The following is a 26178-nucleotide window of genomic DNA, read 5'->3' as shown; positions in this document are numbered from 1 at the left end:
CAGGACGGAACAGCCGATCGAACTGAACCGCCCGACTGCCTGTACACGGGTATCTCACACGTGTCCCTACGTCCGGAACCACAGGTCCACCTGCACGGAACCGGCCTTGAGGACCCTTGATCAGAACCACGGCCGCCCCTGGAGCTGCCTCAAGGCGTGCTGCACTGCCACCAACTCACTCAGCCACCCCCTCTGGGTACCAGTGTGACCCCGGGGACCTAAGGGACAGGAAAACTACGTGTGTTCTTCCCTGACTATGTGTATGCTGGTAACTACACTTGTCCCCACAGCACGGGTTAGCACAGGAAACCACAGGAACAAGAGCCTACCTTTAATGGGGGCCTGACGTCTTGCCCCTGGACACAATTACATAGCACACCCAAAATACTGCAATTCAGCAATACCCGCCTCACAGACAGAATACACTATACAGTACTTTGTAAGCTACTTACCAGAGCACACCGCTGTTAGCCAACCAGCCGGTTGCTACAGCACCACAGGAGCCTCCGCTCTACTGTACCTCCTAACCACGTGTGCTCACCTCACACAGGACCGCGCCTACACTCACGAGGCTCCCACGCCTCTACCTCATCACCACCAGGGCCTTCTGCCCTTCACACCATGGGCCTCTGCCCAGATACACAGAGCCTTGTACTCTGATCAATGGGCCTCAGCCCCCTCTCTACCTCTGGGCTCTGAGCCCACTAACTAGGGTCTTGTGCCCTGCTACCCAGGGGTCCTAGCCCCTGCCTGAGGCCTGTGGCCTCCCTGACTGAGGGCCTTGTGCCCTTGTACACCTGGGGCTCTACGCCCCCTGTCTAACTAACAGGGACTTGTCCCCTTTATCAAAGTTATGGCCTACTGGCCCACTAAATAGCAAGGGGCCTAGTGCCCAGGTCCCTGGGCCTTGTGCCCCTAATTCACGGTGCCAACGGGCCTTGTGCCCGACTGTGGCCCCGGGCCTAGTGCCCGAATTTAACGTTGAATATACTTACCTGCTCTGCGCAGGATACTCAACTTGCCACGCCGTCTTCCGCTTCTTCCTCCGGGTCTTCCAGACCCTCCAGCCGGCGGCGCCTCTTCTCCTTTTCGGCGCTGGATCTCCTGTTGCTGCAGGGGCGGGGGCGCTCTCAGCCCTGACAAGGGCTCCCCGCCGGCGATCACTGCTTGATTGTAGTCTTCGGGCGGCAGGGTAGCTCACGGCCCTTACAAGGGCCCCCTGCCGCCGCTGCTGCTGGTCCTGTTGCTGGACGTCGTGAAGAGACGTCCTTCCTCTTCTCCGCCGACGGACTTCTGCCAAAATGGCGCCACGCGGCGACTTATATAGTCGCCGGCGTGACGTCATCAGCCGGCACGAGCGCTGATTGGCTCGCGTCGGCGCCAATCTTTTGAATGGCCGGGCGCGAGCCGCGATTGGCTCGCGCATCCGGCCGCTGATTGGCTAGCGGGGAAAGATGAGCCCTGATTGGCTCATCCTTCCCCCGCGCACAAGACCTGCAAGGACGAAGCCATACTCACCGCCACTGGATCGCTGGACGGGTGAGTAACCTTCTTTCTTCACCCGCTTGCAGGGCTCAGCTACCAGGGGACTCTTCACCCCCTTCACGGGCACCAGGCACATCTTCTGTCCCTCCAGGGACACAGCGATGGCGGGTACCTTCGCCCGCTTCTCGGGCACCATCTCCACAACAGGAGGGGGACAGCGTGGCAGAGGAGCTGGAACAGCGCGAGAGAGGGCAGAGGAGGGGGACAGAGGGCAGAGGAGCTGGGACAGCGTGACAGAGGGCAGAGGAGCTGGGACAGAGGGCAGAGGAGCTGGGACAGAGGGCAGAGGAGCTGGGACAGCGTGACAGAGGGCAGAGGAGGGTGACAGCGTGACAGAGGGCAGAGGAGGGGGACAGCGTGGCAGAGGAGCTGGGACAACATGACAGAGGGCAGAGGAGGGGGACAGTGGGCAGAGGAGGACAGCGTGATAGGGGCAGTGGAGGGGGACAGCGTGACAGGAGGGAGACAGCGTGATAGAGAGCAGAGGAGGGGGGACAGTGTGAGAGAGGGCAGAGGGGGCAGCGTGAGAGAGGGCAGAGTGTCTGGATGCAGAGGGGGCATTTTTGCATACAACTAAATAAGCATTTCTGTCCTGACCTAAATACTTATTACAATTTTTTGACCCAACTACTTCTAAAACAGGACTGCTCGGTAATTATTTTGGAGGGGTGCCTTAAAAATATTATGGAGACTCTAAGGGTGCCGCGAACTGCAAAAGTTTGGGAACCACTGATCTAGCCCATACATAGTGACAGTGGCTTATCTGAACCACCCGGGGGTACTTGCATGCCCCAGACCATGAGGGTAACATCTTGCATTCTGCTATAGGAGTGAGCATGAGTAAGCATTTTGTTTTAGCCACCTCAGCAATCTATGTTCAGGGAGTGGACAGCTACGAGGCGGATTTCCTGATTTGCCAATTCTTGGACCTGGATGAGCTTTCGTGTCATACCAAATAGATTGATTGGTATAATTAACTATAGATATATACTATATAGCTCCAGCAATACAGCACCAGGTCCTGGATCCCAGCACCAGGACCCAGGTTTGTGGTAAGTTCAAACAAAATCCCCATATCCTAGTGATGTCAGAGAGAGTACTGTGTGCTTGTGTTTATGCCGCATCCACATCCTTAAGCAGCTAGGCACACATGCAAATGCGCACACGTGTAACTAGCATGCTTCAGAAGACGCCCTATGCCCTTGATAACTTAAGCATCAGTAACAATGATTTACTGCACATACATAAAATAATAGAAAGTTAACAATGAATGTTAAATGTATTTGTTAATAACTCATGAAATATTTATTTTTTTATGTATTTACAGATAATGCACAGATGAGCTCCTCAGTTTTTTTTCATTTGTACCTGGATGACGTCAATGACAATTATCCCCGGTTAGCCAAAGACTATTTTGAAGATTTCGCTTACTGCCATCCATTGACCAAAAAGGAGTCATTTGAATTTCAGGCTACAGATGATGATATTTTGCCTCCTTTGAGGCTTGCACTAAAATTTCGACTTGGTGGTGATGAGAATACAACAAAAGATTGGGACATTCAGTACGTTAATGGTAAGTGTCTGTAAGCTAGACACAGAGAATCTTCTTAAAAACAGGCTTTACGTGCACAAACGTAGGCTGATACACCAATGCCCGGCCAAACTGGCCGAGATACAGGCATTTGGCACTTGGGACAAGTGACTGATTTACTTCCAGAGACAATGGGGACTGCTAGTGCGGTTGCAAGGTGATCTCACACTCAAGCCAATAAGGGACATGCATTTACCAACAAGCAAGATAATGATCATATCAGTTTCAATAGTATCTATTTTGGGAATTGTGGTTGTTTGGAGACCCTATGAACAACTATACTGGGCCAATTGCCAAATATCGCTGCTTGTTTAACCAGTATTATTCTTCATATAAACCAACAACCTTTCCAGGCCAACAGCAAAACACCCACTGTAGTTGAAAGTGAGCCCAGAGCCCTAAAGGTCATTTGCTAGAATTGCTCAAAAGTGCAAACCTGCACCCAATCATCAGTTATCATTCAGCTGTCTTGTGCAAGTTCAACAATGACACTTATTTTCAAATTGGTGATGGGCTTACTATAGATTTTCACTTTTGAGTAATGTTTCCACGAAAGTGTTTGTGGATGAGTAAAATTTTTCACTAACAATGAGAGAAGTTGGGCAGAGTGAGTGAAAGAGATGGTTGTAAAGTAAAAGGAGGTTGTACTTTTGATGTTGACTCTTGACACAGTGTGCCTCTCTGTACACCTAGGTAGAACTCTAGATTGTGGAGGTGTCTCTGAGAGCAGACAGTAGACGTGCACATTCATGTGAGCTAGGTTGATCATCTAGGTGCACCAATTCAAACCCAACGCGTTTTGTGCTGTGCTTCCACTGCGTGTCATAAACAAGGCCCAATGTATTCTATGAAGAAATGTTCAGATTAAATAGGAATTTTGCTCTGCAGCAAGAAAGATCCAAAGCTCATTCCCTAAATGACTTATAGCCATCGCTTTGGATCTCCTCTGCTATGGAGACAACTAAGTGCTGGGAAATTTCTAAATACAGCAAAATGGAGAGGTTTCCCAGGGGATTAAATTCCATCAAAGTACTATTATTTGGAAGGGGAGATTACGTAAAACATACTTGCCAACCCTCCCAGAATGTCCGGGAGACTCCCGCATTTCAGGCAAGTCTCACGGACTCCTGGGAGTGTATGGCAATCTCCCGCATCTGCCCACTTCCTAGTGAAGTGGGCAGAATTAGGGCCAAAATGCCGCGATTCTCCGGGAATCGCGGCATTTGGCCCTGCCCCCGTTGTAAAATGATGCGTTTTCGTCATTACGTCACAGGAGCGGGTCCAAAAATTACACAATTTTCGGAGCCCCACCCCCTGCACGCCCACCTGTTTCCAAGAGCTCCCTGATCATACTTTCCATAAGTTGGCAAGTAAGACGTATTGATATGATAAAGTGGAAACCCCTGTAATATAGGTGATCACCTACAGCTGCCAAACATTGTACTGATCCAAGTGCTGTTTTAAATAAGTGAGATTTAACTTACAATGCTTAATATAAAAAACAGTTTCAATACTGTACATACAATCAAGGGAGACGTGCAAATGCATTGAATTGCATGGAGATGAGTGGAATTTCACATTGCATTCAACACATTATATTCAACACAGTGCACCCGAAAAAATGTGCTATAGCACTGAGAACCCATAGCAAGACATCAGGGGATAAATGTATCATACCCCGGGTTGTGCAACTCGCGGGAGATCGGTGTCTTCGCAGTTTAAATTTAAAGCGGCGCTGCCTTGTAAAGGGAAACTTCCGGGGTATGATACATTTACCCCCAGATGTTTGTTTTCATTCTTTAAATTACACCAGGAAAATGACAGACACTGAGGTTGCCATGGGTTACAGAATTGTGTCCTGCATAACTGACTGACACATTGGATCACAGGTGCACAGGTAGCAGTTGTGTGACTTTGGCATTATTAGGTTAGTAGTAATAGTGTATAAAAATGTCGAAATGTAAAATATTTGATGAATACAGTAATATATGGGGGATACAGAGAAATAAATGAAATGATAAATGGTAAATTAACTGTGTTATTTAAATCACTTACAGGTTCCACTGCCCGTCTGTCCATGAAGCACACAAACTTTCCAAAAGCAAATATCAATGTTCCTGTAATTATTAGGGATATTGGAAGACCTGCATTGGAAGCAACTGTCTATGTTCCAGGTATGATATGTAAATTAGAATATAAGTCTATGAGCCTGACATGACAGAAATGAGCAAAATAAATAAAACAGTATAATCATGTGTGTAAATGATGTTTTAATGACACTGAAGCTGGTCATACACAGAATGATTTGGCAGGCCAGTATGGTCGTTTTACACAAAAATGGCACAATTGCTGCATTGATAATCCCAATCAACATATGACTGCTCTGTTTGTCCCCTTCCCATTTCTTGTGCCAAATTGTCAGATCTGTATAATTTTATTATACATATGAGTCTGGCTGTAAAGCCTGCAGGTAATGACAGGTGCACACAGATGTCCTGCTTTGTGCACGATTAGTCCACCTACTGGTTGCATGAACTCCTCATCACATCTCCACACTGCTTCAGTCTAGGAAGGAACTACAATATATTACTGAAGGGCAGATATACAAAGAGAAATGAGAAGGTGTGAAGATACCGGGTTTTTTGTAGGGGTGTGCACCGGCCACTTTTAGTGTTTTGGGTTCTGATTTGTTTTGCCAAAACACCCGACGAAAGGTTTTGGTTCTGATTTAGGGGTTTGGGTTCTGATTTATTTTTAAAAAAGCATAAAAAGTGCTAAAATCCAGTTTTTTTGTTTTTTTTCCACTCCTACGCTATTATTAACCTCAATAACATTCAATAACAATCATTTCCACTAATTTCCAGTCTATTCTGAACACCTCACACCTCACAATATTGTTTTTAGGCCAAAAGGTTGCACCGAGGTAGCTGGATGTCTAAGCTAAGCGACACAAGTCGGCGGCACAAACACGTGGCCCATCGTAGGTGGCTGTGTAGGCTTGAATGGCCTTTTTCTGCTCCTCCATCCTCTGCAGCATATAGAGGGTGGAGTTCAAGCGCGTCACTACCTCTTGTTTTTGTTGATGGCAGGGCATGTTCATGCTTTTTTGATGTAGCAGGAACAGTGAACGTAGTTTAATATCTGATACTAATATTTCTGCACTGCAGGAACAGTAAACGTAGTTTAATATCTGATACTAAGATTTCTGGACTGCGTAGTGGAGTGGCCCCGGTACCCAATTTGGTACCGGGGCCACAATACCTCCTTCAACTTGTCAGAATTCCACTGCACAGATGGCTGCTCCTCCATCCTCTGCAGCATATAGAGGGTGGAGTTCAAGCGCGTCACTACCTCTTGTTTTTGTTGATGGCAGGGCATGTTCATGCTTTTTTGATGTAGCAGGAACAGTGAACGTAGTTTAATATCTGATACTAAGATTTCTGGACTGCGGAGTGGAGTGGCCCCGGTACCCAATTTGGTACCGGGGCCACAATACCTCCTTCAACTGTCTAAATTCCACTGCACAGATGGCGGACACCGGATGCACGTCTAACACCAACATAGCTGTTAAGGCCGCAGTTATCCGCTTTGCAATAGGGTGACTACTGTCGTACTTTGTGCTTATGGCAAACGACTGTTGGACGGTCAACTGTTTGGTGAAAGACGTAGCGTTCTTACGACTTCCCCTCTGGGAAGATGACCGACTACCAGCAGCAACAGCAGCAGTGGCAGTAGTAGGCGTACCGCTGCAGGATTCCTCGGATGAATCCCGGATTGAAGAGGACTCAGTCTGGCTGGTAACATGGCCTGCAGGACTAAATCTGATGGAGATCGTGGAGGAAGTTGACGAGGAGGGTGTTGGTGATGTGTATCCAACAGGACCAAGGGATTTAGGTGTCCCTGGACTGATGACGGTCCTAGCCCCAGTTCCTGAACTAATCACTGAACTATGAAGGTTATTCAGGTAACATATAAGGGAGGATGTCCCTAGGTGGCCAAGATCCTTACCCCTGCTTATTTGAGCTTTACATAAGCTACATATGGCCATACATTTGTTGTTAGGAGTGGGATAAAAATAACTCCAGACCGAAGAGGTGCATTTCTTGGTCTTCTGTCCAGGCATGACGATGGGCTTTTTCATCCCATGGACAAAAACTGATTCCCCCCGTGCCTCATTTAAGATAACCACATCAGCATCCTCCTCGTCAAGTTCCTCCTCAGCGCCAGCTACATCAATATCCTCCTCCCGGTGTACAACATTGACACCTTGATTATCCAAATCTAGATCTACACTGTGGGTGATCCTTCCAGCATATGCAGAGGGTGTGCTGCAAATGGTGGAAGGAGCCACCTCTTCCCGTACAGTGAGGGGAAGGTCAGGCTTCACAACCACCAACACCCTTGGACTCGCCTTGGGGATTTGTGATGTCATCTGTTTAGAAGGCAGAGTTGTTTGCTGTGTTGTTGCTGACAGCATAACTCTCTTAAATTTTTTGGAGGGGGGGGAGGAGGGCTTAGATCCTTGGGTGAAGCTGAACCACTAGTCCTGAACACGGGCCAGGGCCTAAGCCATTCCTTGCCACTCCGTGTCGTAAATGGCATATTGACAAGTTTTCGTTTCTCCTCAGATGTTTTTAATTTCCTTTTTTTGGTAATTTTTGTGAACTTTGGGTTTTTGGATTTTACATGCCCTCTACTAGGAGATTGGGCATCGGCCTTGGCAGACGACGTTGATGGCATTTCATCGTCTATGTAATGACTAGTGGCAGCAGGTTCAGCATTAGAAGAAAGTGGGTCTTGATCTTTCCCTACTTTATCCTCCAAATTTTGGTACTCCATTATATGCAGCACACGTTGTATTACAATACTTTTTTTTTAATACTGCTGGAACAGTGAACAATTTTTTATAGATTGCAGTATTCATGTTTCTGGACTGCAAAAACAGTGAACAATTTTTTATAGATTGCAGTATTATTGTTTCTGGACTGCAAGAACAGTGAACAATTTTTTATAGATTGCAGTATTATTGTTTCTGGACTGCAAGAACAGTGAACAATTTTTTATAGATTGCAGTATTAATGTTTCTGGACTGCAAGAACAGTGAACAATTTTTTATAGATTGCAGTATTAATGTTTCTGGACTGCAAGAACAGTGAACAATTTTTTATAGATTGCAGTATTAATGTTTCTGGACTGCAAGAACAGTGAACAATTTTTTATAGATTGCAGTACTAATGTTTCTGTACTGCAAGAATATATAGCACTAGAATTTTTTTTATACTTTTTAAATTGTTTTTTTATATTTTTTAAAAATTATTTTTGTATAATTTTTATTTTTTTAAAAAAAATTGTAACTTTTTTTAAGATTTTTGAATACTTTTAAAATAACTATGCACTTAGCAGAACAAAGCACCACTGTACTCAGCAGCACAGAGCACAGGACAAAAGCACCACTGTACTCAGCAAGGACAGAGCACTGGACACAAGCATAAAGCACCACTGGACTCAGCAAGGACAGAGCACTGGACTGATGCACCACTGGACTCAGCAAGTACAGAGCACTGGACACAAGCATAAAGCACCACTGGACTCAGCAAGGACAGAGCACCACTACCCTACACACCCTCCCTCTTCCCTGATGTCAGGCGAAATTAAGATGGCGACCGCAAGGTGAGAATTTATGACATCCGAGTCTCGCGAGATCCGACACGAGACTTGGATGTCATAGCCTCGTTTCGGATTCCTTTGGCGGCCGGAAGTACCCGTCGGATCCGCACTGTTCGGGTGGTCTAGGATGAGCGGAATCCGAACCCTCTCATCCTTAGTTTTTTGGCCCAATTCTACCCACTTCACTCTGGCTGGCTATCCAAAGGTGCCTTTCTAGGCCAGGGAATCCTACGCAATACCTTACTTGTCACTCAGGCAAATGCAGTTAGAGAAGTAGAACAGTACATTTTATAGTAATAAAAACAACACTAGAATATTATGTACACACAGTAAATAAATGCCAGGCAGGTTTATCACATCATCTGTCACTTACCTCACTAGCTCAAGGAGTTACAGTCACCTGGCTGTCCAGACTTGATGACCCAGATCTCTTTCAGCTGCATATGTAGTCTCTGATAGAGAACGACAACTCAAAACCAGCACCTTCCAGGATCAAATGCACAGAATGAACATCACCTCCCCCCTAGAGTCGCTCCTTATATCTAGGGTCAAATTTCCACAGTGCTTTCCCCTCCCTCGGCAAACCCCTGTGACTCTCCTTGTTAAACATTGGTGAGTCCTGGTCTAGAGGGGGTTGGAGAGGGGAGTGGAAATTAGCTGTAATTCCACAGAAACTCCCCTGCCAGATTGTAGACCAAATATCTGGAGTAGTCTTGTGAGAACAATGGATACTAATTAGCCTGCCCCTTCACCAGTATCTTGCAACCTGATCCCTACCCATAACCCACCTGGCTTCACTTTAAGGACAATGAATAACAACCTCAATGCTACATCAACAATATACAATAAACAATATACATATTTACAATAAGTTGCTTTAAATGTCTGGTGCTTAGTTGCAATTTTAATGCTGATGTGATAGTTGTAACTACTAATGCACCTTCCCACAGACCTCCTTAAATGATGTCACATTTTCCTAGTATTTTTAACATTTGTTAAATTCGAACAGTGAACATTACTGTGTTCAGATTTGCCATTCGCCACTTATGTCCTCATGCAAACCGGCTTAACCATAGTCAAATCCGCTCGATCATAAAAGAATCTCTTCTTGATTAAATTTAGTTCAAAGTTTTTAGTCAATGTTTGAGAATTTTGGGCGAATTTTCAAACTTTGGCGCTAATTCAATGAAGTGGTTCAAGAAACACTTTTTAAAACTTTTAGCATCTCTAATTACATGTAAACATTTAATATAACATTGAACATTAAATGGTTGCTCATAATTAATGTCAAGCATGAAAGGTCCAACTATATTAATAACATGTTTGTCTTTTTCCAGTTCGTATATGCAGTTGTACATCTAAAAACCAGTGTGAAAAGGAGGCTGTAGATGGTTTAGGAAAACCATCCGTTGGAATGGCTCTTGGAATCTTATTTGGAACCTTGGGTGTTATAGGTTGGTTTAATCAAATTATCTCATTGGAAATGTTTAAAAACGTGTGACTGCACATATATATTTACTTATTGATGATCTAAGAGATGTAGGCCCAGAGAAAACTGAAGAATTCAACTCAAAATAAAGAAGTAGTTTTTGGTGGATTTCAGTGAGTGAATATGGAAAATTAAATTACACTTACCACGCATGTGTCTGTTTCTGTATCCGCTGAGTTCCCTGATTGCTGCAACCTTCCTGAGCCGTATTACACTTACCATTAAATTCGTTTGAAGAAATCCAAGGGTGTGTCAGTGACCCTTCCCAGTGAACTTTCATATCACATGAATGGGAGGTTCCTGGGGTAATCACACTCTGTCTCGGCTCGTTCAAAAACAGGCTGCGGATAGAGATTGTTACTGGCATCGGGACTCCGATGGATCCAGGGAATTGTACCTATTCATTTGTTTTCATAAAACTCATCAAACTCCACTAATTACAATATTTTTAATTTTGTGTGGAATTATTGTTTAACGAATGTCTAAACAATTTATTTATATGAGTTCAGCTTTCTAGACCATAGACCTGGAGGCAGGGATGAGTCACATAAAGAGATTAATTTGTAAAAAAAAAAAAAAAAACAGGTGCGAAAAATATGTTGAAAAAAAGGGAAACATTTTTCTAAAAATACTCTGGTGGCTGCTTACAGTCATCCAACGACAGGACTAACACGATATTGGAAAAATAAATAGGGCTAGTCTTCCTTTTGTGCTGCACCAGTGAAACTCTACTTCACTCTAAAATCATCATCATACCTATCCCCTTGATTCCCTGTGCTGTAGACTGATATATGTCATGCCATGTATGCAGAACATTGTGAATCATTAAACAAGATCAAACTGGGTTCAGAGAACTTTTGTTTGGGTGGGTGGGGGGGGGGTAAGTTTACCAATTATATTATCCTCATAAAAAGAGGAATCTGTTTGGGAAAAAAAAAATAGATGAGGCAAATGTAGTACCAATGAATCTCTGTCTAACATTGTTATTTTCTCCTCAGCAGTCTCTCTCTGTCTCTTTCTCATTACCTGTCTCATTTGTTCTCCATGTTTAGTGTGTTTTTTTCCACCCTCCCCGTAGAGCATCCAATTCTGTCCCTTCCCAGCCCGTCACATGACCTGGTTCACCTGTCACTCAAAATTCCTTAAATTGCAAGGAATGTAAATTCTACTTTCCCAGCAGTGGAAAGGATTTAAAAACACATGCCTGGTATGTAGGGCAGCCTCCTTTATTTAATAGCAGTGCAGGGAGCAGCTGTAGGGAGGAGTTAGGGAAGACACGCAGCTCGCCATCATGCCACACCCCCAACTCCATCCCTAATCAATAACCATATCAAAATCATACTCACTGCATGCTCAAAACATGTTCTTTTAATATTACAAATTACAATAATGAACCAACAACAGTTATATAAATGTAAAGATAAAAATTCACCAATACTGCTGTATTAACAATTATACAAATAAATTTACCATCAATTTTCTATGGCATCATTACTATATATCCCAAATACTGCCCATTTATAGCCCTTTATCTCCCATACCTCACCAGCCTGTGCCCCCACATACTCCCCTCTACATCAACCTGTGCCTCACATACTCCCCTCTACACCGACCTGTTCCTCACATGACCCCCTCTACACCAGCCTGTGCCTCACATGCCCCCTCCTCAATAGACCATGCCACACATTCCCCGTCCTCTCCAGTCTGTGTACCACATGAATTCCTTCTCACAAGCCTCTATACCACAAGCCCTCCTCCTTACCAGCCTGTGCCCCACATACCCTCCTCTACACCAATCTGTGCCCCAGATGCCCTTCTCAACCTACTTTTGCCCCACATGTCCTCTCCTCACTTCATTGTACCCCGTATGCCCCCCCTCTCACCATTCTGTACCCCATATATTTTATAAATCGCGCCCTACTCGTGTCGGCTCACTGTTCCCTTTTCGACCCTGCCGGTTGCTAGGCAGCCAGGACGCTACCTTCTGCAGCAAGTGTTGCTCACATAGTCTCTTATGCCTCGGCTGGTTGCTAGGCAGCCAGGATGCTACCTTCTGCAGCAAGTGTTGCTCACATAGTCTCTTATGCCTCGGCTGGTTGCTAGGCAGCCAGGACGCTACCTTCTGCAGCAAGTGTTGCTCACATATTCTCTTATGCCTCAGCTGGTTGCTAGGCAGCCAGGACGCTACCTTCTGCAGCAAGTGTTGCTCACATATTCTCTTATGCCTCAGCTGGTTGCTAGGCAGCCAGGAAGATCTTCTCTTGGCTTTTAAACTGCCCACTTTCACTTAAATAAGCCCCCCTAATTAACTTCAATGTTCCCTTTTGTCGATAAAACACTGCTCGATCCAGCCTCATTTATGTCTATGAATTAAGAGTGAGGGTATATTATGACTGTCTTTATTACATTGGTTGAAATTGCACTGAAAAGGTGTCAATTGTGAGTAAAGGACAGAACCATATTTCTGTCACCTCAGAGAATGTGTAAAAATCGAGTTCTCTCATGGGGGATAGAAATGCTTTGCCCACTCCCAAATGCGCCTCTTCCACCAACTGAATCTCATTTTAATAATACATTTTTGTTTTTTACATGCAAAACAAGGTGCATGAGGGTGCCTAGCTTACATCACAGGCAAGATACACAGATCCACCCATCCAGTTGTCCCCACACACCGCCATCTTTCCTTAACCTAACGTCAGACGCATTCATGCTGCAGGTCCATATTACTTGCTCCAATTAAGCTATTCAGAATGTCTTACAGTTGTTTTCATTTAGATTTACTCTCTCAAGTTTGAGCAGTTTATCAACACATTTCATGTATGATTTATTGTACGAAAATTTCAACCAATATTGTTTTTCTTTAGGTATAATCATTGCGATTGTTTTCATCTCAATCGACCAGAAAAAGAAGAAACAAAAGAAGGAAAACAAAGCACATGGGGGCGATGCGATAAACGCTGCAGAAACAATAAATTTGGGTTCTTAATGCCGGGAAAACGTGATGGAATTGTCCTAAGATTCTAGAATTCTGGAACATCTGAAAATGTCGTTCTAATCAATTTTTTATACAGTGATAGTATTTTTTTTTTAGGTATAACAAAATAACGTCTGAATTAATAAAACATTGTTGTGGTGTAGGTTAAGAAAGTGGGATGTTTACATCACCCTGTTCCCCATCACTGCACCTTGAAAGTTTAATCAGTCCTGGGTGCATATTTATGGAAATTGGTGCACAAATAACTGTGTAAAAAAAGCTGTTATATCTCAGGAGCCAATTAGCTTGTAGCCGGCATGTTTCTAAAACAAAATTAGACAATGAAAGCATATTTCTTGCTGGCTGGTATGAATTATAAAATATTGCAGTTATCTGCTACCTGACCCATTTTCCTAAATGTTCACTATTGGCATGGGGCCAGGGTTCAATTTGTAAAGAGAGACACCTACAAATAAAAGTCCTTTTATAAAGTGTTATGTCTGCTTTTGTTAAAAATCACCAACAACTTGTTGTTGTCATTGTCTGTGTAACCTCACTATTGAAATGTACAACCCGGTCAGTAGAATGTGATTGTGGGGTTTACAGATATTTAATGGGGTGAAAGATAGCTTAGAGGAAGCAGCTTTTAGACTGGCAGGCTCTGAAACTGGGAGAGACACACTTATTTATAATGGGCAGTGAAAAGAACACTACTTACACTAAATAGGTACAGGCAGCCAATCACGAGAGGAGCCTCCCAGAGCCAAGATGTGACTGCTGCATATCAGTGCCGTCTTAACAGTATTATAGGCCCCCGGGCAAAGCTGTGTACTGGGGCCCTACCTAGAACCAAAACAAAGCCATCATAGCCATCAAACTTTATTGCGCTCTGTCCCATTTCTTTCATTATTTATGTTTAGTAGGTAGCAGGGGGAGGCAACTGTCATGGACTGTTAAGAATATTAGAAGAATTTTATTATAGCTTTACAGCTTGAAAAAATTATGTGTGTTGATTTTGTCTTGCTTATGTACATTTAGTAGGTGTACGTTGTTTTCGTCAAGGTCAAGATATGTATTCGCAACAGCAAGATCGCATGTATAGATAACAGCTAATACTGAGGTGATCAGTCCACCTAAACATTTTTATAAAGAGGATTTGAAGCTTATGAATAAATCTACCAGAATAATATACTGAACAATTGGCAGGCCTATGGGGCCCCTATGCTCGTGGGCAACTGCCCAGTGTGCCCATGCATTAAGACAATACGATGCAGATTCAATTCATCTTCAAACACAAAGGACACTTACTACAGCTTATGATTTCAGGGAGGGAACGAGCTGGGGAAGGGGAGTTTGGCCACAATCAATGTACAGTAAGGGTGTGCCACACTTGAACGCATGAAGCAGCGTCAACTCTGCCCTAGCCACAGGGTTAGTCTAAGTGCCACTTAATAATGATCACGGCTGTGTATTGATGCTATAACAGGTGTATGCAATCAGTAGTAACTGAAAAAAATTATTTTATGTTCTTTAGACATTAATATAAACGTATCTCATAGAGGAAAAAAGAAAAATATTATTAACAGTTGACATTAGTTCAATTTTTTTTTCTCTGCGCGTTTTTTTGAGAATTTATATTTCACATAGGTATTGGACGTATCCTGCAGTGTTTTGTGTAGTAGTGCAGAGCAGACCTACAACCATATTCATTAGCGCACTTATCATCATCATCATTTATTTATATAGCACCACTAATTCCGCAGCGCTGTACAGAGAACTCACTCACATCAGTCCCTGCCCCATTGGGGCTTACAGTCTAAATTCCCTAACACACACACACAGACAGACAAACAGACTAGGGTCAATTTGTTAGCAGCCAATTAACCTACTAGTATATTTTTGGAGTGTGGGAGGAAACCAGAGCACCTGGAGGAAATCCACGCAAACACGGGGAGATCCTCACAGATAAGGCCATGGTCAGAAATTGAACTCATGACCCCAGCGCTGTGAGGCAGAAGTTCTAACCACTTAGCCACCATGCTGCCCCCACGTATCTTCAGATCCGTCCTTACGCAGACCCGAATTACGTGTGTTCAGAAACAAACGCACACTGCACTCAGTATGCGTCCCTTGATGAATCAGGCCCTATATGTGTAATGTTATTGGCTGTAGGATAGGATCACAACACATACAGTGATTGCCATGAAAAGGGTCTATTCCTCAGGAGACGACCATCACAGAAAGGACATAGCTGCAGGCGCATCTTCTGACACTATAGAACTGCGTAGACCGTGGTATCTCTGCATTGTGGAAAACGTTCCCACCAGTCATACACCTCATTTGTTAGAACTGAAACTGAATTTTTTTCAAAACACTTCTGATAGTTTTCTTTTACTGAACAAATGATTGCTTCGAGGCCGCGTGCCAAGATACATGCTACAAACTGCTAAAATGATGAGGCCTATGGAAAATATTAAGAAAGCAGCTGGGACCTTTCTCATTACACTTTGTTTTTTAGCTCTGTTTCCTGTATATTAAGAAGAAACAAGTTTAGAAGATTGTACAATGAACATTTCAAGAATGGGGACAGTTTTCAGGTTGTTTATTATGTGTTAGCTAAATTTTAGGTATATTTGAAAGTTGGGAGCAGTCATCAAACCTGTCTGTCTTAATATGTGCTCAAGAATTAGGCCCCTCTCACTTATGACATCACACATACTGAAAGCCTTTGTGGGTGAAATGCATAGGGTAGTCCATTGAGGACATTTACGGAGTCGACCAAGAAACAACACAAAATCAGCTTTGGTTACACCAAAGCACATAGGTTTGTGAAGCAAACATAAAAGTAACAAACATATTTAAAAAATATATCTACAAACATAGAACAATCACCTGTGGAGGGTCCCAAAAAGTATGTGGAATCAGGCAGCATTATGAGGTGACTCCAGCCAGGAAACTAGAAGGTACATGAATACATGTTTGTATATATCAGTAGAAGAAAAATCCCCCCCCCCCTCTTACTCTATCATATGCAGTGGAGAATTTTGGCTGACAGCTGTTCTTGTCCAATAAGCTGTCCAGGGACACTATGTAAACTGCAACAAATATGGGTTGGCGAAGCTTGCGGATACCCCAGGTTATGCACATAGTAAACATCACAACAAGGTCCAACCTACTTCTATTTCTCCATACCCTTGATTAATTTAAAATTTTATGTTTTTATCCTAAAGCACTGCTCATCTTAACCTCATCTTTATTCTATGTGGCTTTATTACATATGTATTTAGTGTGTGAAGATTTTTATTACATTGTTCTAAGTCCAAAGAGCATTTATTAATGCTCTTTTATGCCAAAGTGCCACTGAAAAGTGCAAAACATATCCCATTAAATCACACAATCACACAACAAAGCCAGGTCCTTTTGTGGTGTGAAAAAATGCCATGTGCCCACCTCTAAAACTGGGAATGATTTTTCTAAAAGCCACTTATCTGCCCTCAATATCTCATTTAAATAATCATGTACAGCAAAACATTATATTGTTTTTTCCACTGGAGTCTACAAATCTGTACTTATCAAGGCATAACTGATGCGCCCAACTCTTCGACAAGCTAAAACATTTGCACTTTTCTTAGTTCGAAGGTAATGACAGTGTTGGGTCCAAGCAGCTAGAGGGTACCACCTTTATTTTTCATATCAAAATGATGTAAGTCTTGGATATGCTGTCATCTGGAACATGACAAATCATGCGGTCAATAAGTAATAGTGGATATTACCCATTATTTTAGCTTTCAAGGTGTCCTCTGGGGTGGAAATACTAGTAGGGTGCTCTACTTGTACGTCTGTCCAGTCACCTGTAAATGGCTATACAGTGTCCACAGCAAAGTCCCTTGACATAAGTCAACTTTTAGCTGAGAACGTTTTTGGAAAGGTAGGGGCTACTAAAGTGTTAGCAATCTTGTATTCTTTTATAGTTTTATTGTATAATATTGTGTTCAGGTATGGTGCCCTCCATACCTCCATATTTTTTTCTTCCTTTTACCTCTCAGCTGAGGATTTTGAATTATGTGCTACTTCATAAATCAGATCAGTAACAGAATTATGATCTTGACATTCATGTTGATGAGGAGTCTACATCAGCCCCTACCATGGCGGTGATCGCTGCCAAACCTGTGGATGTCTATGAAACAAACCTGCAAATTGCAATATGGCATCATGAGTCAGCATCTACAGGCCGTATGTATACATTCATGGTATTACACATGTATTTTTCTGACAGCAAATCCAAAAGAAACCTGGTGGTCCCCACTGTTGAATGCTCTGCCCACTAACCTAAGTCACAACTCCTCACAACTTCCTCCATTGCTCTACTTTCAGCTCTAGACAGTTGAGAGCAACCAAACACTGGCGTGCAAGGCAATTTCGATAAGATAGAGGGAGTGGGATCTGGTTAAAGGTTGAACTAGTCAAGCTCTAGTTAAACTTGCTGATCACTCCCCCCCTATGAGCTGGTCACGTACCCTCTGTTGATTCAATATTTTATGACCTCTGCTTTCTCCATTGGGTTCTTCATACCCCAGTGTAACACTGGGGTATGAAGATACAAGAGATCCAAATACAAGAAATGCTCTGTTATGGAATAAGATCATAAATGAAGTCTAATGATACACAAGGCATAAGTAATACATGATTTGACCAAGAAGTTGCAAATGCAATGCAGTGAAATACAGTTAGTACTTATACTGTGATATGAAATATAAGGCAGTTCAAGTGTCTTCTAATTTTCATGACTTATACTATATCAAACAAAAGAAACAAGCAGTATTTTATAATGAACTGTGAAAAGTAAAATGACTGCAGGAGGAGGAGGGCCTAATGTGACGCTAAAGGATACAGTACATTATGTTTTCACGCCTCTTTACAATGAGTATAGAGAAATGTATGCTATATTCCCTAACTAACTCATTTCACAAAATAACATAAAAGATGAACATGGCAAAGGGTATAGACCTATATGTGTACACAGATCTCTGGATGAGCACACATATAGATAAACTGCTCAATGTAAGGGATAGTGCTCAATGTAAGGGATAGTGTCAGTAATTAACTTCCAGCCTGTACAAAAGTGTAACCTATATATAAGATAACATCATACAATAATAACTACGCAGAATGTACAATAACCATATCGTTATCCCAGAAGATGCATTCTGTAAAGTAAACTTGCTTCCCTCTCACAGATGGAAACAGGCAGAATGGCTTTGGAAATTGTCCAGCCCTTTGGATAACCTTGGGATGTTTAAACTGGACTTTACTGAGATATTTTCCATTTCCTTTAAGAAATATTTCTTAATCTTACGATGTTCCTGTTTTTTTTTTTTTCATAAGAGTAATGATGTCTTTGTTGAAGCTTATTGTACACAATTCATGTATATTGAGTTGGTCAGTATGTACTTCAGAAGTCTTATAGAGGTGCCATTGATTATTTTTTCATTCCATGTTGCATAAAAGCCTTTTCTCCTATATCTTCTTAAAAGGACAACTAAACACAAAACATCAAAGAGTTCTAGTCACATGGTCACAAGATTTTTATTTCATTTCAGAATCCTCTATGCTCTGTCCGATCTCATCCCTGAGTATTTTCTCTATTTCCCATTGCAAACAGAGATGACCAGCCTCAAAATGTATTACTGCTAGTGTCTCTAACATGAACTACTAGAAGAGGCGGTAGAGGTCTTCACCTATAGCAGCCACCTTTCCCATAGAGCTTGATTTGTTCGCAGGTACTCAGTTGCCCCAAGGTCTTAAATCTTAAGTAGTAGGAGCCTATGTTCAGAGACTGTAGCGCAAGGATGTAGGAGGAGAAACCGGAAAGCGGCAGAATATCCAGGAGCAGTCCAATAGGTTGGGGGATCCGAAGCAAACAGAATGGTTTGACGCAGGCCATTGGTCAGGGCTGATAACTGGCAGTGGCAGACTGGACTGGGGGTCTGGGGGGGTATTTGCCGCCTGTTCCAGTCCCATAGTGGGCTACCTTGGGATGGGTCACTGGGCCACCTTCATTTTTTTTTCTTTTAAAAGATTCCTAATAGGCTGCTGAGTCGAGTCTTGCCCCCCGGACTAAAGTTTGCCATCCCTCCCCTGATAGCTAGCAAAGGGTAGTCCGAAGTACAGGCAAATGTCAGGGCAATCAGAAAAATAAGCAAGGTCCAATACTAATCCAAGGGTCACAACAAGAGATAAGTCAGAATACAGGCTATGATACATCACAAGAGACTGTGGAGCAGGTCAGCAAATGTGGACATAGGAGTTATAACTGTGAGGGAAGCTAAGCTCTCGCTTCCTTAAATACTGCTGATGGCCAATCAGATTGGGGCCAGGAGGCGTCTAATTTTCACAACAGGAGGCAATTAATACAGTAATTATGTCCCCACATGTGCGCCCTAGTATTCTACTCAAGTGCTGGGATGCGGTGAATCTGACAGGAGCGTCCCAGTTGTTGCCAACCAGTAAGACACTCCCAGCTGTCTGACAAGCCGCCGGGACTCAAACAGAGGGAGCACCCAAGTTGTTGCGAGTATCACGGTGGCTCGTGGCAATTAGAGAGCAAAAACCTCAAATAATACAGCACAGCATAGCATTTAATCTTGTTTCGACATCATTAAAAATGCTTCATTGGAATTCTACACCAATCAGCAATGTGTACAGAACATTTTTGTGTCCTTGAAGACTGAAAGCTAATCATGTGATCTCTAGCTGCCCCGAAGTGATGTAAGATAGACGGTACCCTCCAATGTAACCACCCCTGGCCTATTTCCCCCCACTGTTGTGCGGGATAACAATGCAGTGCCCTACTGGTGTGACACTTTTACTTAGCGAAAATTCATCTTCAAGTTAGCCATGCATGTAAAATGTATGTGTGCTTTATGTGTGTTCTAATGGTCTAAGCAGAACTCTATTCATTGAACTGTATAGAGTTCTGCTAGGGTCCACCTCCACCTCTCTTTTCCTCATAGTTGCATATAGAATCATATTTTTATAATATGTCATCATCATTCATTGGAGCGGTGCCGTGACCAGGGCCAACAAGCATGGTAAGCAAGGCAGAAGGGTGTTGGGCTTACTGGGGTACCCCACAATCCATCTGTGCCAAAATTATTTTATTCGGTGTGAGAGACGTGCCCCCTTAGTTTCCCAGTACACATATGAGGTATTGGAACAAGAGCGGGAATACGGGGGAGCCAAGCATATGCAGTGAAGCTCACAAAGGGCTTCATGGTGCAAGAGCCATCTTCGGACAGGGGGGCACACAATATCCCAGCACTGCCCTGACTCTCATTTCAGCTACCTACAGAATGCAATAGTATAAATATAGTGTAGCCTCCATTTTAGTGTTTTATGTAGTTGTTCCCTTGAAGCCAGTTAATTTGTGCTCCATATTCTGCCTTAGATGTTCTGTGTGCATGACACCACACAGGAGCACGTGGATGAGATCCAGAAAAGGGGGCGAACATGATGGTCTCTCCGACACTTCTCTTGGGCTAACTCAACAGGTGATCTTTATCTGGTTGAAATGCTCATTTATGTTTCCCAGTAAGTGACTTATCAACATGCATGCCTAGCAAGCTTTACTTATATCTGAGAATAGTGAGGCCTGTAGGGCACAACATATATAAACAAAATGGGCCCCCACCCACCAAATTCACACCAGCCATAGTGCATCCAGCTACTTGTGGAGTCCAACCAAAATTACCAGTACCAGCTCAAGGCTATGCCAGTCATGTTTGGTGGCACTATAGAATTGAAACCCACAGTGTCGGGTCCCCCTGCCAGAGTGACAACCACCGCTGGGCCTGTCTGCACAGGGGGATCAGGGCAGATAAGATATGCAAACCTTGCATTAACCAGAAACATCCTGAATAGCACTAGGTCTATTCCCTCATCCCTGGAGATGTGAGTGTGGATTAATTAAGTAAAAAATAGATCTATCTAAGGATATTATCTGTGGTGCACTACATGCCCAGGCCACCATTAAGTGGCTGGGCATGGTGGAGCTTTTAGTACTTTAGTACCACCAAGTCCTGGATCCACTGTTACCTGTTGTGCAAACGGGCATCGATTCAGTGTACACACTAATGCAATATCGTGTTGAAAGGTTGTTTATCGCTCGATTCACACAATAATAATAATAATAATAATAAATAATAATAAAAAATAATAATAAAGTCTGTACCCAGCCTCACATACCAAGACTTATTTATCTTGTATTCAATTTGTGAAACAGTCTGGAAGAACTGTCTAGACGAACTGCATTTCCTTATCAATGGTTTTTTTGCGTATGTTCTAGATAGGAATTCAGAGCTGCTTTCGTAAACATAATTAACATGAATTCTCAGGGCAGTAATTACAGAAGATGAGCCCATGGTGAATTTTCTTCAAGGTTCTAAATATATTATCATTAGTAAAAAGAACATAATGTCTTAACAACTCTCATTCTCAGCTGGATGTGCTGTATCGTATTAGCCACTTAAGGCAATGTGAAGGATCCCTGTGTGTTTTGGTACTCTGACCGAGCAGGTAATAGTTTAGCTGTGTGATTTCCATGTGGAAGTTATTATTCGTCTATTGTGTGTTGCCAGAACATTGCAAAGCAGTATTGCTAATAATAGTGGACTTATTGTTTTTATTTTTGTTCTTTAAAACTAGGATGCATGAAAAAGAAACATTATGCTTGGAAACAATGTAAAAAATACCTAACGCATATGTTTGATATATTGTATAATAAATGTACTGTTCAGGCCGAAAGCCAGATCACCTTACTTACCTCAGAAAATAATAAATTCATTGCTCACTGTGTGGCTCATGTAGATTTGGACACAACTAAAATGCAGAGGTAAATTGCATCCGCAGAAAAATGCACATGTTACACAGGTATGTTGAGCCGGACTCATCTAAGCTGATCGTCATCACTATCGATTTGTAACTTACAAGAGTGGTGGAGTTTTCGGTCTCCTGACAGGTGCATGTGCATCCGAATCACAGGTCCCAATTCATTAAGGAAAGAAAGCAAAAAAATGAGTAACTTTGCACCTTGGCAAAACCATGTTGCATTGGAGGGGGGGGGAGCTCAATTTAAAATGTGATGGCAGATTTGTAGTTGGGGTAGGGCATCTCCTAGATCAATTTTAAACTTCAGTGTAAAAATAAAATTATCAAGCATTTGTGTGCTACATGAAAAAAGAGCCAGTATTTAACTTATGTGCAAAATGATAAACTAATTTGCAGTCTTGCAGTGCAACATGTCAAGGAGAAAACTTACTCAATTTTTTGGCTTACTTTCCTTAATGAATCAGGGCCACAGTCTACATAAGTCACATTAACTTCAACACACCCACTTACATGCCCCCTCCTTTCCCCATTCTGGCTCTTCAATGCAGTCATAAGTGCAAAATACGACTCAGTCTACCTGTGGCCTCAACCCTAGTGCTTTGTGGGAAGTAATACGGGTTATACAGATAGGGGTTTGTAATCAACAAAAGTTGGGACACCTGTAGGAATTGTTTGTAGCAACCTTCAAGGCTTAATGTACTTCCACTGCTGCACAACAGCTGTAAGTTGCTAACCCATTATTTAATCCCTGAAAAAGGCAATTTTGGGTAACTTTGAAACATACATTATTTTTCAGATTTTGTTAACCTAAGCTTTTTTTTTTTTTAACCTCTAACGGTTCCCCGCTTACTGTTGTACCGCTATTCACTGGTTTTGAACTGCTTAAATTTCTTTAAAAACTTGGAAAATGGGAGTATTCTAAAACTTCTGACCTGTTGTGTAAATTAAGTGTAAAGCAATTGATCAATTTTAAATATTTGATTTGGTGCCTTAACGTGCATTTTCAACACTATGGGCTAGATTTATTAAACTGCAGGTTTCAAAAAGTGGAGATGTTGCCTATAGCAACCAATCAGATTCTAGCTGTCGTTTTGTAGAAAGTACTAAATAAATGAAAGCTAGAATCCGATTGGTTGCTATAGGCAACATCTCCACTTTTTCAAACCCGCAATTTAGTAAATAAACCCCTACGTTTTCTTGAGTGTATATTATTTACTGCGCTTCATTAGCATCCGGATACTCCAGACAACCGCTTTATTGAGGAATAAGTCAGTAATGTCAGTCAGGCTGTCACTCTACACTGCTAAATTGGAATAACCCCCTCCCCCCAGCATTAATATTCATACCTTGTTTCCAGGAGATGAAGAAGAAAATGAACATAACTGGATTATGACATTCATTCATTCATTAAGAAGGAAGAGGAATCAACATATGATTGCTTAGCTGGTAAACCTGATTTCAAGCCCTAGGACAGGTGCCTTAAAATTCCTAATTAGTAATAGGACTGGGAGCCACCATTTTGCTCACCTGCTGGCAAAATTACAATGCAAAACAAATGAAAAAGCAACATTTTTAAATAGAACACTGCAAGGGAAACAATCATAATACTGCTTGCCCTGTTTGCATACAAACATGAGTTACCTTTAAAATAAATACAATTTCAATAACATGTTTACTTTAAATGTTGTCTCCACCTTTATTTGAATGATGAAAATCTATATTTGATCCAATCTAATTCTTACAAAACCAATAACCAAACTTTTAAAGTGGGCTTCTATAAACGTCTCCGGTGGGCTAAACCTCATATAACATACAATGTAAAATTAAATGCATTATCTGGGCCTAAAACATTTATGGCCCTTTCAATTAAAGCAAAGGAGTGTTAACATGATCTTAGAAACAAGATAGAAAGACATGTAAACATTGTTATAAGCTTGGAATTACTCCTGATTGAAATTTATAGCTGATGTGACTAAAACCATTTAATGTAATTGATTTTAAATCATAATATGAGTGACGATACTATACAATATTTACAAATGGGTTGTTTATTTATAAGCTCTCATCTGTTTTACGGCTACATAGCTTATGGCTCACATTAAACGCATTTGAACAAAACACTTCTCAGAACACAGGAACATTTATGATACATTTTCATTGTCTGGGACTGGATTTTTTAAAATTTGGCCAGTGACTGAGTACAACTAATTTTAGACATGCTTCATTATGTTGAAACTGTAGCCTTAAAGTATAGGGGCCTGATTCATTAAGGATCTTAACTTAAGAAACTTCTTATTTCAGTTTCCTGGACAAAACCATGTTACAATGCAAGGGGTGCAAATTAGTATTCTGTTTTGCACATAAGTTAAATACTGACTGTTTTTTCATGTAGCACACAAATACTTGATAGCTTATTTGTACACTGAAATTTAAAGTTGATATTTGTGTGCTACACGAAAAAAACAGTCAGTATTTAACTTATGTGCAAAACGAATACTAATTTGCACCCCTTGCATTGTACCATGGTTTTGTCCAGGAGACTGAAATAAGAAGTTTCTTGAGTTAAGATCCTTAATGAGTCAGGCCCTAGGTCCTTTACAGGCAATGATATCTAGTAATATGAAGCATTAGTATATATGAAATGACAAGTGAAAATGTATAATTATTAAATAACTCTGACCAAAACTTACAATTTAATATTGGGTGGAGTTTACTATGTCAAGTAGGCAAAAAAGTAGTTATAGTCATATTAGTCCAATTGTGTTAATGTACAAAGTATAGTATTCTATTATTCGGTGATACTTTTTTATTTGGAAGAAATTAGTTTTACAAGACAAGCTTTTTCTCTTCATCAGATCAGGCAGTACTAAAACGAGTTCTTTAAACATTGCGAGGCTAAATTATAATCGTCCTTAAAGTGCAAGTGTTAAAAAGACTGGTAATAAAATAGATACATACAGTTATGTGTAGGATGAGGCATGATTGTGTCTGCTATACATCAAAGAACGTCAAATTAGGTTGTGATGTTCACCAATTTCTGGGAAAAACAGGAGATGGAAAAAGAAAAAAAAACAAAGACTTCTGGACAAAATAAACAAACTGCACTGTCAGTGATAATATCTCAGAAAACCAATGTCATTATTCAGGTCACAGTTTTTAGAGTCAAATAACTTCACTGGTTTTTTTTTCAGATGTTTATTTTCCTTTCTTAGATGTTATTGAAATGTCCTTTCAGAACCATAATTTCAAGGATTTAAATTTTGTAAACCGGGAACAGAAAGTGATATCCCACAGGCACATAATCATTTTCCTACTGATTATGTGTTTCATATATATGACTTAAATGTGTATTTCTGCACTTATTACATGGCATCCACTACACTATTATTTATTTATTAGAAACACTTTGCATTTCATGCTTTTTTGTGTTTGTGTTTTTATCATGTTTTTGGGAGGCGCAATATTGGACCCTTATCGGCCAAAATCCTCACCACATCATTAGAGGTGTCTCCTTATGTGGGGGCTGAAGATTCGAGTTCCATGGGAAACAGGGGCCCATCTGAGCCTTACGACAGAGGTCAACCTGAAAGCACTTGTCCCCAAAGGTGCCATTAGGTTCTGAGGGTCGAGAATGCCAAGTGGCCCTTCCTGTCTTCAGCAAAGGGGGGTCTGAAGACCCTTATTCCCCTAAGGGGCCCTATGGCTCTGGAGCATAGGGAGGAATGGGGTCTTTCTCCTGTTGGAAAGGGCCCAGAGTACCATCCTCAGCACGGTCTAAGTACTAAACTGGGTGATTGGAGTCATGTACCTCGGACTTGGAAATGGCATCCAGTACACAAAATTGCAGAATGTGCAGAATCCTGATCTGCTGGGGGTTTCTGCATCACTGGTGAACTATTATTATCAATATGAAGCTTGTATGTTCTGTGTGAAGTTTTCTTCTTATTAGCTTTGGTCTTGGCATTTTCCTAAATGCCAGAATTGGGTCTTCAGAAAATATATTTTCCAGAGTTTCTGCACATGCTG

General features: G+C 42.0%; 1 protein-coding gene across 2 annotated transcripts in view; it reads left to right on the top strand.

Annotated features, from left to right (window-relative positions):
* The window catches only part of CDH17 (cadherin 17), a 322180-nt gene that overhangs the window by 53247 nt on the left and 242755 nt on the right, over positions 1–26178 (top strand). The window contains exons 14-17 of one of the 2 annotated variants that reach the window (XR_012692911.1): positions 2873–3118; positions 5194–5310; positions 10141–10257; positions 13157–13548. Coding sequence is in view for 1 of the 2 variants with exons in the window: in XM_075213793.1 (XP_075069894.1) it covers positions 2873–3118; positions 5194–5310; positions 10141–10257; positions 13157–13278 (602 nt within the window). In the remaining variant the exon portion in view is untranslated. Of the gene's footprint in view, positions 1–2872; positions 3119–5193; positions 5311–10140; positions 10258–13156; positions 13758–26178 lie in introns of those variants that run through there. The other variant, XM_075213793.1, reaches the window with a different exon arrangement.

Source organism: Mixophyes fleayi, chromosome 5 (assembly GCF_038048845.1).
Source record: "Mixophyes fleayi isolate aMixFle1 chromosome 5, aMixFle1.hap1, whole genome shotgun sequence".
NCBI classification, from domain to species: domain Eukaryota; kingdom Metazoa; phylum Chordata; class Amphibia; order Anura; family Limnodynastidae; genus Mixophyes; species Mixophyes fleayi.
Note: the sequence above shows the minus strand (reverse complement) of the source record. Positions and strands in the feature narration are given on the sequence as shown.